This window comes from Leiobunum rupestre, chromosome 10 (assembly GCF_980474605.1).
Source record: "Leiobunum rupestre chromosome 10, qqLeiRupe1.1.hap1, whole genome shotgun sequence".
Classification (NCBI taxonomy): Eukaryota; Metazoa; Arthropoda; class Arachnida; order Opiliones; family Sclerosomatidae; genus Leiobunum; species Leiobunum rupestre.
This window is the reverse complement of record NC_143393.1, coordinates 25,298,549-25,316,288: the sequence shown is the minus strand read 5'-3', so window position 1 is coordinate 25,316,288 and position 17,740 is coordinate 25,298,549. Positions and strand designations below refer to the sequence as shown.

At 35.7% G+C, this 17,740-nt stretch overlaps 2 protein-coding genes across 5 annotated transcripts in view; one reads left to right on the top strand and one right to left on the bottom strand.

Moving 5' to 3' along the window:
• The window catches only part of LOC149925189 (uncharacterized), a 284,774-nt gene that overhangs the window by 244,002 nt on the left and 23,032 nt on the right, over positions 1 to 17,740 (top strand). The window lies entirely within an intron of this gene.
• On the bottom strand, positions 7,885 to 8,835 carry LOC149925191 (uncharacterized). 2 transcript variants are annotated; one of them, XM_090160707.1, is made up of 3 exons: positions 8,709 to 8,835; positions 8,556 to 8,648; positions 7,885 to 8,380 (listed from the first exon to the last, which is right to left on the bottom strand). In XM_090160707.1, exons 1-3 carry the CDS (start codon positions 8,756 to 8,758, stop codon positions 7,912 to 7,914), a joined length of 612 nt encoding a protein of 203 aa, XP_090016833.1. In that variant the 5' UTR covers positions 8,759 to 8,835; the 3' UTR covers positions 7,885 to 7,911. The 2 variants fall into 2 exon arrangements, with proteins under 2 accessions (XP_090016833.1, XP_090016834.1); XM_090160708.1 differs by having other exon boundaries at positions 7,885 to 8,374.

The window sequence follows — 17,740 nt, the reverse complement described above, 5'->3', positions numbered from 1 at the left end:
AATATCCCCTATATCTAAAATCTGTTATCAAATTTTTAAAGACTTAACAATACATTAGTTAAATATTCCTGGTGATTGGAATTTCGTCGCATTCATTTAAGGAATGAATGTTAGAACATGACTTTTTTATACCTTTACCACCAGGACTGGAAAAGGTTTATTCAACATGAACGAGTAAAATGGGTCTAAAATAATTGATTAGTAACCAAATGGTTTGAAATAAATGGAAAGTTAAATTTTGGTCGTTTTATAAACCTTTATTTTTAACAGTATAGCTATCGACCAGGCTCATGAGCAGTGCAACGCAGATATAAAAGGCGATGGAGGTGCTATTGGTTTTTGTTGCACGACCCTGAAGCTCTAAGGCGATGTTGTATTGCCGGACCAGAGATAATGAGGCTGCTACGGGCTGTGATACAACTTCTTCGTTCGCGCACATAGGAAAGAAACGAGCTTGGAAAGCCTGGCTAAAATTTGACGATGTGACAGACGCTTTCGCGGCGCTGTCTAGTCCTCTGATGTACATTTCTGATTCTATTATAAAGAAAATTGAGTTGTTTGTAGTCGTCATGTACGATGCCGAGTCCGTAGGGTTGACTCTTAGTGAAACCAGAAAAGTACTATTTTCTTCAAAAAAAAACAGACAAATAGATAATATTCCCCCACACATATTTTGGAACATATTAAACGCTCTGCGTATCAAAGTGATCAAATATGGGGCCAGGCTCTGCAAGTTAAGCCAAACATAATATCACCTTCAGAATGGGGCTGGATTGTCGACCGAAATGGACAACATTACCAAACATCTGGGAAGCCTGTCGAGAATTACTAAAATGCTCCTGTAAGCGAGGTTGTAAATCAGGACGTTGTTCTTGCAGAAGTGTAGGAGTACGATGCTCAATGCTCTGCATTAATTGCCGGGGCACTTGTAAGTCAGACAAATCCACACTGCAAATCTTTATGACATCTGAAGAGCGCCTAAAAACATCGGTTGAACATATAAAATGCCTACATATGTCTTACAGATGTTCCTTACGTATGACTTAGATGCTATTTACTTATTTACAAATGCAATACAGATGTACTCTAAGTGGTCTAATCCGTACTCTTTATGTCCATAGGACATCTGTTGAACACGGAACATCTATGTTACATCTAAAGGGTCGTTTAAGGAGCGCCTGTGTTACATATTAATACCAAATAACCTATGTCTTGCCCTCTTGTTGAGATAGCTGACAGCGGTTTTCAAAAAGTAACGGTTCGGTTAGGTCGTGGTAACAAGGAGGATAGGAAGGGAGGCGAAGTAGGAGGGATGAACGCGCCAGCATCCTTGTAAGAAGTTTAGCGCGAGCTCGGCGGCAGCGTTGCCAACCGTACTATAATTATAGTACATTGCGATAATTTATCCTTTCAATTTTTTACGTACTATAATTTCAATCGCGTACTATATAGTACGCTTTTTTCGATAATTTAACTATATTTCCGATATTTGTGCGATAATTTCAGAAATTTAAAGTTGAAATGTACCAATTTAAAAATATTGGCGAAAATGTTGACAATTGCGAAGTTATGCTAGGTGATGTGTAAAAAAAGCTTCAAGCTTTAAAGTGATAAAATAACATAATTGTGATATTGTATAAGTACAAACGTTTAAAATCAAATGTGATATTTACAAAAATATGTAATGTACCTGAAAATATGAGTAAATAAATATTCCAAAAGATAAAACTTTTAAAGCTAATTTACATTAGGTTTAATTCTCAAAACACTGAAGCTCCGTTCAACACGATACCTTTTAATAAATGCTAATTTTTACCAAGAAATACAACTATTGAAGCCAAAAATATTTAGCCACTTTATTTTTAACCTACACAGCCTGTCAATCTTGGGGAAGGTTGTTTTTAGTGAGGGTTCAATCACATTTCAAAAAAATTGCTTGAGCTTTAAATAAATGGTATAGGGTGCAGGATATTAAAATTTCAAACTCAAATTTTAAAAAACTACATAAATGAAAATTTCCCATCTCCTACCATTATCAATAAGTTAACACAGACCGATAATGATTATTTTTAAATATATTTAAAGCTTATTTACATTAGGTTTAATTCTCAAAACACTGAAGCTCCGTTCAACACGATACCTTTTAATAAATGCAAAATTTTACCAATAAATACAACTATTGAAGCCAAAAATATTTAGCCACTTCATTTTTAACTTACACAGTCTGTCAGACTTGGGGAAGGTTGTTTTAAGTAATGGTTTAAATAGAATGGGGGAAAATAGCTTGAGCTTTTAGATAAGTGATATAGGTACTTTACTACCAAAATATCAAACTCAAATATTAAAAAGTTGTCTACATCAATATTTTTACTTTTCTAGCAGAATCAATAAGTGAACACCGACTGTTAATGACTATTTTTAACTATACTTAAAGGCAATTTCCATTACGTTTCATTCTGAAAACACTGAAGATTTTTCTACGCATTAACGTTAATTTATGCAAATTTATCACACTGAAGCAGAATTATTGAACTCAAAAACAATTTCATCATTTTAACCTACACAGCAATTCAGACTTGGGGAAGGTTGTGTTTAGTGAGGGTTCAATCACATTTGAAAAAACAATTCTTGAGCTTTTAAATAAGTGATATAGGGTGCAGAGTATTAAAATCTCAACCAAGCTCAAGCTTTTTTTTTGCCAATTGTAATTGAACCCTCATTAAAAACAACCTTACCCAAGTCTGACTAGCTGTGTAGGATAAAAAATAAAGCAGTAACATATTTTTGGCGAAAAATTTGCATTAAAGTTTTGTGTTGAACGCAGATTCAGTGTTTCCAGAATTAAATGTAAGGGAAGTTGCCTTTAAATGTAGTTGAAAATAGGCATTGTTATTATGTGTTCACTCATTGTTTATGGTAGGAGATGGAAAATTTTCATTGAAGCTTTCTTCTATGTGATAACCTATATATATGCAAATTTTAACCCTGAATCGCAATTATTGAACCCAAAACATATTTAACCACTTTTTTTTAACCAACGCAACTATAAGCTTCAGTGTTTATAGCCTGCAATTTAAGGGAAATTGCCTTTAAATATAGTTCTTTATTAGTCTGTGATCACCTATTGTGTAAGGCACCATTTAAAAAATATAATTAGGATTTTTTTATTTTGAAATTTTAGCAGTTATTTAAATCTTTTCTCTATTTTGTGCAATTGCATTTAATCATAACTGTTGGAAGACAAAAAACCCGCCTTAAACCCTAGTGCTTAAGGTTCATTTATTATAATTATTTTATTGTTTAGCTGCAGTACACTCAAAGAAGACATTGAAGAGTTTCAATTATAAAACATTTTGGTAGTATTTATTATAATCGAGATGGAAAAATGTTAGTCTGGTAGAATTTATGTAATGTTATATGAACTACTTAATTTTAAATAGCCAGAAAAGTTAATTTTTTTTTTTAAAAAAAAGTAAATGTGATTGTAATTTAGCCACTGTAAAAATTGTGAATCTATTTTTAGTAAATTTTGTTAACTTAAGCTGTTTTAATTCTATATAGCTGTATCACGTCTTTGAAATAAATTAGTTCATTCAATAATTTACTTTTATATATTTATATATTGTACAATTAACAACTTGCTTACTGTAATTAACACAGATTCAATGTTTACGATAAAAAAACTTCTATGTTTGAATTTCTGCAACCTTTACACCTTTTCTGTAAACAAAGGTGTTGTAATATTTACCAACTTTTTCTGTAATTTTTACATAAATTAATTTTTTAGATAGACAAAGGTGTGGTAATATTTACATCTTTTATCTGTAATTTTTACAAAAGCAAATCTGTTAAATGAACTAAGGTGTTGTAAAATTTACAACTTTGCATTGGTAATTTTAACAGATGTTGCTCTGCGGAAAAAAACAAAACGTTTGTAAAATTTACTACACATGTTCTGTGAAAAGTACTATTAGTTTTTACTGTAAAAAATACAACCCTTTTACTATTATCCTAAAAAAACCGAAATAAATGGTAAAATTTACAGAAATATTTTGGCATGAAGTGCTTCCAGAAACTTTCTGTAATTTTAATAGAACCCTTTTCTCTGTGTATTTTTGTTTACTACTATCTGTGAGCCCTGTTTTGTCGTTAAATATCTGGACGACTATAGTGAAATTTGAGCAAGTGTTTTCTATATGTTCATTTGATGTGTCTTCAATTTTTTCGGGGATGCCAGATGTTATTTAGGCGTAACAGATGCTCTAATTTTGTTACGATCTCGTTCCATAGATGTTACAATAGAACATCAGCAGAAGCACGTAAATTGCACTTCGAGTGCATCTAGAGTATATATATGTTACACATAATTGCATCTGCTGATCACTAAAAGTGCATATGTTCATGTGTTCAACACGTGTCAGGTGCTCTAATTTTGTTACAGTCTCGTTCTATAGATGTGACAGCGGCAGAGCACCTAAAATGCTTTTAGTGCACATCAGGAGGACATCTACCGTACACATAATTGCATCTGATGAACACTAAAAGTCCATATATGCAAGTGTTTAACATGTGTCAGGTGCTCTAATTTTGTTACGCTCTTTAGGTGTTTTTTAAACGTGCTGTAGGCGTCATAAAGATTTGCAGTGCAGGGTTGAATTGAAACACCGGATATTAGGGACTCAGATGTCCAAGATGAAGAAGGATGAGGCAAGCGTTATTTAGTGCTACCAATAAAGTTAATTAACCAATTTTAAGAGATTAATTTTAAAATGTAGTAACAGATTTTTGGCCACTTGAAATATTTTATTTCTTGGTAAAAAGTATTTTGCAGATCACTATGTTTATCTCACCAATTTACCAAGAAACAACTGATAAATTGAAATAGTTAAACAATTCTTCAATATTTTTCCGAATTATAACCCCTTCCTATATGTAAACTAATTCTAAGATTGAAGCTACTCTTTTAAAATAAATTATGTTTTGAGTGTGAGACGGTCATCAATCACTATAAATCGTACTCATATAAAGGGAGGGGGTGGTGTGCGTTTAAACATAATTGCTTGTGTAATTAAGGTATATTAATGAGTAATACCTTAAAATAAAGCTATTACGGTACGTAATTAGGAACAGTAAGTAAAAAAATTAAAGTACTATAGCTTTGCGTTAGAGAAACAAAGTGTGGGATCATAAGATGGTTGAAAAACACATTTTGGCCTTTAAAAGCAAAGCTGTACCATTTCTTGGCATATGTAATAATGACGAATTATAACGCGTGCAAAGACCTTTCATATGGGGTAGGACATGTCGCGGTATCGTATGTAGCGGCTGAGATACATTCAATTAAAATTATCATAAGCCGCCATTTTGAAATGGCGGCCATTTTCAATCCTAAGAGAAATTTCATTGGGGTCTACTTCTAAATTAACTCGAAATAAGTTGTAGAACATTTGTGCAAAGTCTCGTCCCTTGTCCAATTCGCTGCCTGACTCCTGGGACGCCTTTTTATCAATCCTGTACACTGGCATCTCACTTTATATCCCCTTTCCACTCCTAGACGCCGGACCAAACCCTCCCCCCACTCTACTAAGAGCCGCGCTGCCAAATCTCTCGCCTGGCACCGTTTTACCCAGTCCAAAAAGCGTCATCTTAACCCAATTACTATAAATAACCATCATGATGCTTAACCCAATTATTATAAATATCCATCATGATGCTTACCGCAAGGTTCAGAATGGCCACTGTAACCATATGCGCAATTTAAAACTCAAACGCGAGGCTGAGCTTAATACTTTTATTTCCTCCAACCCCAAGTCCTTCTATTCCCATATAAACAAATTTCGTAAGACTCGTTATAAAATGTTTGAGATACAAAAACCTGATGGTTCTTTCACCTCTACCCATAAAGAAGCAGCTAATATTTTTAATCATTATTTTTCCACTGCAGTTACTCCTTTAGTATATATCCCCCCCCCCCCCCCCCAGTTTTACCCCATGCTACCACACTCACTAAATTTAATTGCGAACCCGCCGATATTGCCAATCTATTACATAAACTCAAAACTAACAAGCCCCCTGGTTCGTATGGTATTCATCCAGTTCTTTTGCGTAATTGTGCACAATTTCTCATTTTCCCCATATATTTTTTGATTTCCTCCTCGTTCTCTAATTGTTTTTGCCCCAATCCTGGAAAAAAAGGCAATATCACCCCAATTCATAAAAAAAGGCACCCGTGCTCGTGTGAAACATTTCCGACCCATTGCTGTCCCTAATCAAGTTCCCAAGCTATTCACACTGTCTGAACGTAATTTGGGTGTTGTGGTTGTCCTGAATTTCAGTTTTCCACTCATGTTAACAAAGTAACAAAAAAATTCGCTCCACCACGGGAATTATTCGCCGTAACCTCTTTTTCCGCTCCCCAAAACTCATTCAAACATAATATAACTCTGTTATACTCCCCGACATTGACTTTTGCTCTCCCGTTTGGAAACCGTATCTCAAAACTGACGTCCTCGCTCTCCAAAAAGCGCAAAATGCATTATCCAAACTCCCCCACTCCTTAGTGTTTTAAATATGAATGACTGTACCTTCTTCCGAGCTCGGACACTCTGACGATTACTCGTTAGTTAATTTGAGGTGGTGTATGTGGTCATCGCTACCCTTATTTTTCAAACCAGGTATCTCAAACAGTTGATTTGAGTAAAATACAATGTCAACTAACGCGTTCCCTGCCTTATTTCTAAAATCTAGGATCTTATCAAATTTGGTTTTGATTAAAAATCCGATAGATATTTTTACGAGGGTTTTGCGGGCGATATAAATATTAGAGATCAAAAGGGACGGTAGTCCCTATGCAAGGTCCGGGTATAGAGTAGAGCACCTACCCGAGCACTTGCTATATTATCTCGAGTGAGAATGAAGCTAATTTTACCCCCTCGTATCTCAAAAACTACAGGTCGTATCAAAACAAGTGATGTATCGTTTGAAACGTTCCAGGCACGCGACAAACATCTACGAATTCCATCGAACAGGGTTGAGGCGACGTTTCGTAGTAATGGGGCAAAGTAAGGCTTAATTTTTCTTCTTCTTCCATCTTCTCCTCGCAGACCGCTCTACAGCAAAAACTTACTGAAACTGTCCGTACTAGTGGTACTCGAACATTTCTATACATTATCGATAGGTGGCGGTGCGACTATTGAAACTGGCAAATTACTGAAAGCAGACAAGTTGTTGAATGCAGTGACGTAATTACTGCAGTCAACAACTGGTCTGCTTTGTTTTATTATGGTTTTAAGGTAAAAGAGTAAATTTAAACAGAGTAGATAATATATTTCGATCTAAGCAATATATTTGATACAATGCGATTCTAATATTAGCCATTCTCTTTGAAATGTTTTATGGTTGCACCAAGGATTTTAACTCAGCAAAACACTTAGGACGTGCAAGGTCTAGTATATTACTTCAGAGCACACCACTTGTCGATAGATAAGACCAGTTTATGACATTTATGGGAATATAATTACAGCTCTTGCCTGTTATTTGATTCCACTACTTTCATGGCCTAGGGTAATATAGGACGTGACGTTTCTGTTTAAACGACCTTGCCATTTTTAACCGAATGGTTTTTGGGTGGATTATATTTCCTTTAATACGGAGATAAGAATGATTCGATATGAAAATCAACCTTCAAGTTAGTAGAAGGAGAACTTGACTTTGCAATTATCAGTAACAAATAATTGTTGTAAATTGAATAAGAATCTTTGGAACTTTTACGATTAATTTTATTTCATTTCACCTTATGTTAAAGGCCAATATTAAAATTATACATCAAGAAGAAATTAACTTCGTGACTAACATTTAAAATTAACATCAAAAAATTAAAAAAAATAAAAATCCTGAATAAAAACGAACCAGCTAAAAATATATTGGATGGAAACTATCCACCTTACGCGCGCAGCTAGGACACTTGCGTTTCTTGGTAAGTGCATGGCTAATACACGAATTACAGAACAAATGACCACACGGTGTCGAGACAATCTGATCATTCGCGTTCACGATGGTTTCATAAACGGAACAGCAGAATTGGCACTTAATGACGGGTTGGCGACTTCTGACACCGTCTACGGACTTTTGACGCTTTCCTTGCCAGAGTACGTTCACGGAAGAATCCAAATTCTCTTGGTTCCGAGATATTGGTGCTAATACTGAAGAATGATCCCTGGACGGTTTATTTCTCTTCCTCGGGGCCGATTTGGTTCTTGCGGAAGTAGTAGAGGAGGCGCCGGAAATCGAGATTCGTGACCGATGACCGCTGGCTTGAGGGAGCCGTGGTCCTGGAGCAGCCACGTTGCCATGTTCGTTCGAACGTCGCTTCTTACTGGACCTATGTTAATTGCAAACATTAACTACAGTAATTCGATACTTGTTCGAGCGAACTGGGCTATCTACGCGGATATAGCATAGTTCGGCCTCGAATCTGTGTACCGCGATAACCGTCGTTCGACCTAGCTAGACCTAATACAATTACATAAAAGTTGAAAAGAAATTGGAAGCTCTACCTCTCTGGTATTGGTTTTAACGAAGCCGCTGCAGTCTGTTCATGCGCTGACCAGAAGCCGATAAGTTCTTCAACGCGCCTCTTCTTACCCGACCTATTTCGGGAATTTCGTTTCATGGCAGTGATTAGTTTAAAATTTTAATTGAAGTCTCACCTCGGTGGCTCAGATGAAATTGTCGCAGCTTGTTCACTAGTATTTTCCATTATATTAAGATTTGACAAGGCGGACTAAAGAAAGTTATTACGAAGAAGGTTGATACGATGAATATGCTCTTCTAATGCAGCGGTTTTTGCTTATATACTATAGATGCCTTAAAAAAGCTGTATTTTTTACTTTTATTTACAAATTGATTTTTCAACTGTTCTTTTTGCGCAATAAGGTGATGTATGATTTATTCTAAAAAATAACGTCCCGCAACGTAAATGACCGTTAGTCGCGCCAGCTATCAATTAAAAACGTTTTATTTTCGATTTAGATCGAAGAAGGTCACTAATTAGCAATGCGGCCGGGACTAGTGGCGTAGCTCTGTAATCCCGAGCGTCCCGGAGGCGGAGAATGTGGACGGACTTGTGAGGACGACCACCGTTCCCCCAACTGTTGAACGGGAAGGGCTCCGGCAGGTGGATCTAAATTAGCCCTTTTAGTTTCCATAGCGCCAAGTAGCAACGGAAGCGAGAACCTCGTAAAATTGAGGGTTAAGGTGCCAGCTTTAGAGTGTATTGTCCTAGATGTTTCATTGGTCCGTGCAGTGGCGGCGATTTTATTGTTTTTGAAGTGGTGAACAAGTCGTAGGCGCCTAATTACAGGTAACAAAATGCGTTCACGGACAAGGAAATAGTAGTTCGTTTATGTAATCGTTGCAATTCCAAAGATTAAATAGTAAGCATAGTCAAAACAGTGAACTGCCTGATCGTGTACTCTGCTTCACTCAAAAATGAAATAAAAAACTCAAGTGCTGTCAAGAGTCTTGCTATAAGCAGATAGCAGTAAAATATTTAAAATATTATTATGTATTCTATACAAGTTGTTCAAAATCTAAATTTTTGCTTAAGTTCCATTAATATTCAATTTGGGGACCCCTTACATTAAATTTCGTAGGCCCCTTCTCTCACTGAAGTAAGCAGCCACCTATCCCTGCCGCCGTTGGGTCCCTAGTAGCGTCACCCATCTTTCTCACGTTGGCGAACGCCATCTGGTGGCAATGGCGTGAACGTCGTAGCAATATTTTCTTTACAAGGAAGAATGAACTGGCATATTTATGGTGGGTCACCTAATTTAACAGAAACTACGGGAGATTGACGCTTGATTTGATATTTTTGTTGGAAAAGCGATTTCTGTTCGAGAAGGAGTGACATTGGGAGTTAGGCTAAAAATCCATTCAACACAGTGTTTCTTTCAGGCATCTCTCCGGAAAACGTTTTTCGCCCCCCCCCCCGGAGCTTCCCCTTTTTCCGACGCCATTGCCAGGCTGCATGGAGTGCTACGCTCGCCACTGGATACCGGCACCCCCGGATGTCTTGGAAACCCCCCGAAGAAGATTTTCTGAAAGAAACACTGATTCAACATAGTTATTCTCCCTCAGCAGACATCAATACATTCTTGATTTAACATATGACTTTCTATAACATAAGTAGTAGATAAATTGCACTTGGGAATTCAGGGTATAGCTATATTTCTATGAATAAAAATGGTTTCATAAAAACAAAAAGTTTTTTTTTCGGCAAATATCAAATTTGAGGTCAAAATGTAAATAAATGTATTACAAAAACGCCTCCGACATGGGGTGTGTAGCAGTCTGATAACTTCGGTTCATTTAAATTTGATAACATTTGACAGGGCTCTCGTTATTACGTAACATCCCTTTTCCGTCCTGAATCCAACCGTTGCTGAATACTGTTGAAGAAATAAAGGATGCGGACTTCTGACCCAAAATGCATCTACCCTGTGTAAACTATCAGGCGTAATTTTTAACAATATTTCCGATTATTCTTTAACGTTATTACCTCTCCTAGGGGACTTTGTACCCTAGGAGGGGTTATACAACCACCGTGTCTGTCTGTCTGTCTGCGAACGTGTTCGCATTTTTGGGGCAAAGGGTAAACACTGCGTACCCAGTTTCTTAGAATCAGGGAAAAGGTTTTTCCAAAAGCGCCCCCTTTTTGTCATTGGGTGTAGTATATTTTTTTAATCGGCCGGGATTCGAACCCGAGCCCTCTTGCACGAGGAGAGGTATATTTTGGCTTGCCAACTTGTCTAAGGATTACACAGCCGAAATCTTTTGTATATCTATCTGGTGTTATCCACTAGCATTTAATTCTAATTTGTAATTATTGTGAATATGCTTATTTAATAATACACTAGTTTTCGTTCCTGTTAACTTTCGTCTCCGTCATTAAAACTTTGCTGACTACTTCGTTGAATACGAACTTCAACAGCTACTGACTTATTTTATATATTTAACATAAATATCATGATATGATAGGGATATAACCAGATTACTTTCCCTTAATCCGACCCTGTGAATACTTTGAAAGATTAGAGGCAACCTTTGGAAAGACTCAACGCGGACGAATCCACGAAGTTCTTACACACAAGCTGTTTTTTAGGAGGGGCGAATAGTAAAAACCCTCGCACTTTGTTTTGAAACAGTGTCGTGTAGTGGGCCGGTTTTATTTTATTTGCAAATTGGTGTATTGGTTTTAAATTAGGTGCTGACTTGGTATGCGTAGCTTCTAATTTTTCGATATTAAAGGGGGGGGGGGTGGAACCTTCCAGAGTATGTGTCCGCGATTAGCCACGAAATCAAGATTAGCGTGTTTTCTTTGATAAATCTTACTGAAACGCTGTACTAAATCCATAGATGCTTCTGTCGCGGATTTGTTTTCTGGCTTTTTCTCCACCGCTGAGCTTCCTGGGGACTGAAAACGCGCCAACATATTAACGTTATGCTGATGAGTATCTCTAAAAGAATTTGGTGGCTTCCACTCTCACCAGTCATCCGAAAACTCAAAATGCTATTACCCAAGCTCAGTGTGGGTTTCGGTGTGGCTATATCACGGACACCCCACTTCTCTCGAGTGTTGAGTTTAAGAGTACACGGCTTGAGATAGCTCCTCAAATTGAACATTATTTTCTTGATTTCAGGCGTCTTCTTACTAAACAACGTAGCTACGGAGTTGCTCTATTGTGGGAAGCCTCCTTCTTGAAGTGACAGAATTGCAAGTGGTTTGGCCCAGAGCGGAGTCTGTACAGTATCTTGTTTCATCTGGGGAAATTTAGATGATTCAATAAATATAAATCGGGTAATCAAAAGTCTTAGAGGACTCACGATACAAACAATCATTTCAAAATAAGGGAAAAGAATAATCGCAAATTGAAATACACTTCAGGCGCAAGAAATATCAATAAAATTTTATTCTATAACGTGGAATCAAGGATCCTATATGTTAGAAGGATATGAGGCAGGGACGAAAAATGGCAGCGCCGTCGGTGGGTCATGCGCGATAGAGAATCCGTCTTTAGATTCCGTCAAGGACAAAACATGCAGGAAGCACCACCAAAATTTGTCCTTGAGGGAATAGAAATAAGACGTCCCACGTTTAGAGGCTCTCTTAATATCAACGGCGCTGCCGGCGTTTTGAAAACACGGGCTGGCCGGAGGGCTACCTATCCTTCTAACATATAGGATCTTTGGTGGAATGCCAGGTCGGGCTAAGAAAATAGCCCCTTCCTCTGGCTACGGGGCTGCTCTGGACCCTCTGGCGTAACATATAAGAGCGGGGAAGGCGTGAAAAAGAGTGTTTAACCTGGCGTAGGGCACCACGGAATCACAAACAGCGTTGCCATATGATAGTCTTTTAAATAAAAGATCATTCATAGAAGATTATAGAGTTTGTGCTGCTGTGACGGGACATATAATTGTTTTGTCTTTGGTTTATCTTTATAGTGCCAAAGCTGAGAATTTTGAGAAGCTACTGACTAGGTTAGTTTTTGGCGAGAAAGTGGAAACGCAGAGAGAGAGGTAGCGAGGCATCTAACCAGTGACGTCACTGGCTAGATTTTCAAGAGAGCGATTTATAGGGTGGCTACGTTTGTCTCTATCTTAGTCTGTCTCTTAAGTTGCGTTTAATTCTGGTATGCGATCTTGCGAAGTATTATTAATTTTGTAGATATTTAGAAAATCGATATAATTTGTGGAGTTAGAAAAATTTCCTTTAACGTTATATACATATATAAGGACTAAAGAAAGCTAGTTACGTCACTGAAAGGAATTAGTTATGTAGTTAAAACATGCGAAAATTTATAATTTTAAAAGATGCAAGGTGGCAGGTAATTGTGTCTGCATATTTAAATAGTACATAAACTTATATACATAATTCTTAGGTTATTTTACCAACATTCTAAGTATAAAATCTTATGAATTGAGAGTTAAAATTTTCCTTTGTACTTACTACTATCTACTTCGCTAGATTAAGAATACGGCCTAATATACACCATTGATATGAAAATATATACGTTTTGAAAAAAAAAGATTTCCGTAGTGTAATGAAAATTAATTGTAAATTAAAACATAACCTAAAAATTACACAATTTTAACATGAAACGAGGCCACGTGTTTGGTAGAGAATCGTAAAGGAAACGAGAAGATCTATCTCGGATAATAACCTTGAACCAGGCCCAATGCCTTTTAAGATAAATACCGCCAAAGAAAATGAAATAAATTAAAATAAAAGTTTCGCTCTACTACCTTAAAATTATCTGTTTAAAAATACATAATGATATAGGAATTTTTAGAAAATACGAACAACGAACAAAATAGTGCTGTTAAATACAACGTGTTATAACGTAAATAACAAGTTGGCAAGCCAAAATATACCTCTCCTCGGAAGAATTGTCACTAGTGGTATTAATTTCTCGAGATAACCCGTAAAGATATCTCCGCAATTTAGAGTTATTTTTTAAAAATGTTATCCCAGTTCTATCCCGCCCGGTATAAAATTTTAATTATAATTAAAATAATTGAGACGAAACGACCAATTTTAATTTATTCAGAATATCATAAGTTAAGTAGTTACAACAGTGAGTTAGACGTACTATAACCATGCACAATTGAATTTAACCCTTTTTACAGAACAAGTTTATCAGTGAAATATAATACGAAGCAAATTTTAATGAAAGAAATATCTACAGACGGTATTATAACGACCGTTCGCTTTTTGGTTTACAATTTTAACGGAATCGGGCCGATTTTAATTAAAAGATAGGGAATATTCTTTTAACAAAATTTCGATAAACTAAGGCCGCGCGATAAATTTACGAGAATAATTTCCCGTCGCCGTTATATCGAAAATTTATTTGATTCGGGATTTCCAGAACTGTAATGTTGTGGGCGAGTGATTAGAAAATAAAATGGCAACCAGAATTATGCAAAATTATAAATGTTTATTTTTATTCAGAACAGTCTATGGAACGTTCTAGATTTAACTTTCATCAATAACCCAACAATATATATCCCTTCTACGTAATTGTACAGAACTGGTACTCAAGTGTCTAAGACTAGATTTGTCTTAGTTCATCGTGATTGAAAAATAAACCAAAACACACTTACACTTAAGTAAATATCATAAATTATACTGAGTAATTTTAACTAAATTCAAACTACCTAACTATAAACTCTGTCTTAATTAACAGCTGAGAGCTGTTCGCTACTAATTACTTCCAATCTACTTAATTACCCTCACAGGTTGAATTGATAATTTCAAGGGTATAATTAGGTTATTCCAATTCAAAAAATTATAACAATCAATTTTATCTTACAGATGACTTGAGTTAGTTCACAATTACTTTAACACTTTCAGTCTTAAACACGCACTGTTCATACACTGAAGTCCATTCACTCACGTTCCAAACGCGAAACACAATTTATCGCTTTTCTTGACCGAAGACCGAACATACTAATTAAAACCGCAAAGTTACCTCATAACTTTTGACCGACAGCAGGACCCCGTCCTGTAGTATTTCGTCTCACAGCCAAGAACTAAGAAAGACTAAATCTTCTAAATTCAAATTCAAAGTATTTTATTGACGGCAACGGCCTTATATTCCTTTATTTCGTGTTTTTTTTTTGACCCCTCGAGATTTGATTAAAGTTCGAAAAATTGAAGATATTATATTTTTTACCCGGTTTGATTTATAGTTCTCCACACGGTGGCGCTATATTATTACTTTGATATAGTTTCCGCGGGAGTTTTGAATAATTATGCTTTTTCTAAGCGATATTGAAAGGTAACAATGAACTACTTTTTGTGTTTTAACGAAATTTTGTTAAGAATTTAACAAAAATTTAAAACAAAACAAAAAACCGTACCAAAGAATAAACAAACAAAGTTCAATAAACAATATATACAGTAATTGTATTAATCCGTTTTGTAAATAAACCCGCTTTATCAAAATTGATCCTTTACTTTAATATTTTCCCTAAGGAAGTCAATGGCTCGGCGGTGAACTATCCGCATTGTTACAATGCGACCCGAGTTCAATTCCTGATCACTATCAAATTTTACATTAAAATACTACAGACAGACAGACACGACACGGTGATTGTATAACCCCTCCTAGGAGACTTTGTCCCCTCGGAGAGGTAAAAATTCAATGTTTGGTTGTATATAGCCAAATTGGGCTACTATAACGATAAGTTGAAAGACCTGTAGCTGGAATTTTCCCTTTTTTTCTTTGGCACCAGCGCAGTGTTGCTATAACCAATATCATTTAACGCGGATTCTTGTTTCTTTTTATTCTAACCAACGACGTCACCAGACTAGGGGAAACTCACCCTCCCGCGCGGTTGCCGAAAACTAGTTTCCCGCCACTTTTATATGCGCCAACCTTATAGTGCCGCTTGTAAGAACCTTGGTTGTTCCCTATTTAATTTTAAAAGTGAAACAATTCTGCGAAAAAATAGACTGAAGCACCATCTACTGAGACTTGTTGCAGCAAAAAGACATTTTAGATTTTTCATTTTACCAAAGATAATAAAACTACGTACCCTAGATTCGAAATCAAGCTCCTGGCACGTAAACGCAGGCTCTTACTGAGTTCCCGGCGGAAGTCGGAAAAACTGCCTCCGTGGAGCTGGCAGGGCTACCGACATCTAGTTAAATCGTAAAATTTTAGTGAAAATTGCGCTGTGGTTTTTGACTTGCGGTTTTCAAGATACCAGATATGTTTGCGTTATATTGTTTTAAAACAATAATGGATCATGCCTGTAGCTCTAAAAATGTTTCTAAACGAAAGAAAACTAAAGGTGAGTAATATAATCTTGGGATATCTATTGAAATTCCTTATTTCTCACCCTGCTATAGAGCCCGATTTTTCCGACTTCCGGCGCGAACTCAGTAATTAAAAAGCCTCACGAAAAAACGTGCTAGGTATCGAGAAACGCCGTGATTTCGAATCAAGGGTACGTAGTTATATTATCTTTGATTTTAAATTTAGAAAAACCAATTTTAAAAGTGCATATTTTGCATTTTATATTTGGCATTTGGAGTTATGGATAAAGTATTTTGCATTTTATATTTGGCATTTTGAGTTATGGATAAAGTATTTTGAATTTTATATTTTGCATTTTTAGTTATGGAGAAAGTATTTTGCATTTTACATTTTGCATTTTGAGTTATGGAGAAAGAATTTGGCATTTTACATTTTGCATTTTGAGTTATGGAGAAAGTATTAGCATTTTACATTTTGCATTTTGAGTTATGGAGAAAGTATTAGCATTTTACATTTTGCATTTTGAGTTATGGAGAAAGTATTAGCATTTTACATTTTGCATTTTGAGCTATGGAGATTTGCATTTTGAATTATGGAGAAAAATTTTAATTTTGAATTATGGAGAAAGTGTTTTGCATTTTACATTTTGCATTTTGAATTATGGAGAAAGATTTGAATTTTGAATTATGGAGAAAGTGTTTTGCATTTTACATTTTGCATTTTTAATTATAGAGAAAGATTTGAATTTTGAATTATGGAGAAAGTGTTTTGCATTTTACATTTTGCATTTTGAATTATGGAGAAAGTGTTTTGCATTTTACATTTTGCATTTTGAATTATGGAGAAAGTATTTTGCATTTTGCATTTTGAGTTATGGAGAAAGTTTTGCATTTTGAATTATGGAGAAAGAATTTTGCATTTTACATTTTGCATTTTGAGTTATGGAGAAAGTATTAGCATTTTACATTTTGCATTTTGAGTTATGGAGAAAGTATTAGCATTTTACATTTTGCATTTTGAGTTATGGAGAAAGTATTAGCATTTTACATTTTGCATTTTGAGTTATGGAGAAAGATTTGAATTTTGAATTATGGAGAAAGTGTTTTGCATTTTACATTTTGCATTTTGAATTATGGAGAAAGTATTTTGCATTTTACATTTTGCATTTTGAGTTATGTAGAAATAGTATTTGACATTTTATTTTGCATTTTCGCTTATGGAGAAAGTATTTGTCATTTTGAAAAAGAAAGTATTTTGAATAACCTTGTTATTTATACTAAAGGACAATGAGTATTTTGTGAGAACCCTTGGTCTTTGGGCTCGCTTATTTGCCTTTCACGGGTGGAGCCTATAATTGTTGGAGCGTGAGGGGGATTGAGAGCCACACTAGAAATCGTAATACATTTTTGATATAAACGTCTATCAGTTCATTCATTTTTAATCTCCTTTCCCAAACACTGCTGTACAACCGTAGCATAAGTAATAAGAGGTATGGTATATTTTCACATCTTATACAGGAATAAGAGACCCTCATTTTCCAATCTACAAATATATCAAAAACATGAAAAGGTATTGAAATTTCCATTCCAAAAATAAACAAAAAGAAATGGAAAACTATCCACCGGGCGCGGTTTGCTATGCAATCGAACCACACTGAAGTCCAGAGTTTGACCGAATCGCTTATCAATTACTGATATAAAGTGGGGAAATATTGGTTTTGGAAAAACGGCGGAAATTTGGGCGTAATTACAAACACGCGGAATATTCAGTTAGCGTAGGACCTTCCTCGGTGAACAAAACGTCTTCATTTTGGTGGCTGTCGTCCAGAAAGATCGTCCACGGTGAATACTGAAAATATCTAATTATTTGTACAGCGGATTTTATAAGTTGTAGTAGTTGTAGTAAACTCAAAACTT

Bases quoted from the DNA above. Each gene is read 5' to 3' on its own strand.
- LOC149925191 (XM_090160707.1), bottom strand. From the start codon at position 8,758: ATGGAAAATACTAGTGAACAAGCTGCGACAATTTCATCTGAGCCACCG. The intron at 8,649-8,708 runs GTGAGACTTCAA...TTCCCGAAATAG, and splicing joins ATTTCATCTGAGCCACCGAG to GTCGGGTAAGAAGAGGCGCG. The intron at 8,381-8,555 runs GTAGAGCTTCCA...CAATTAACATAG, and splicing joins TTAAAACCAATACCAGAGAG to GTCCAGTAAGAAGCGACGTT.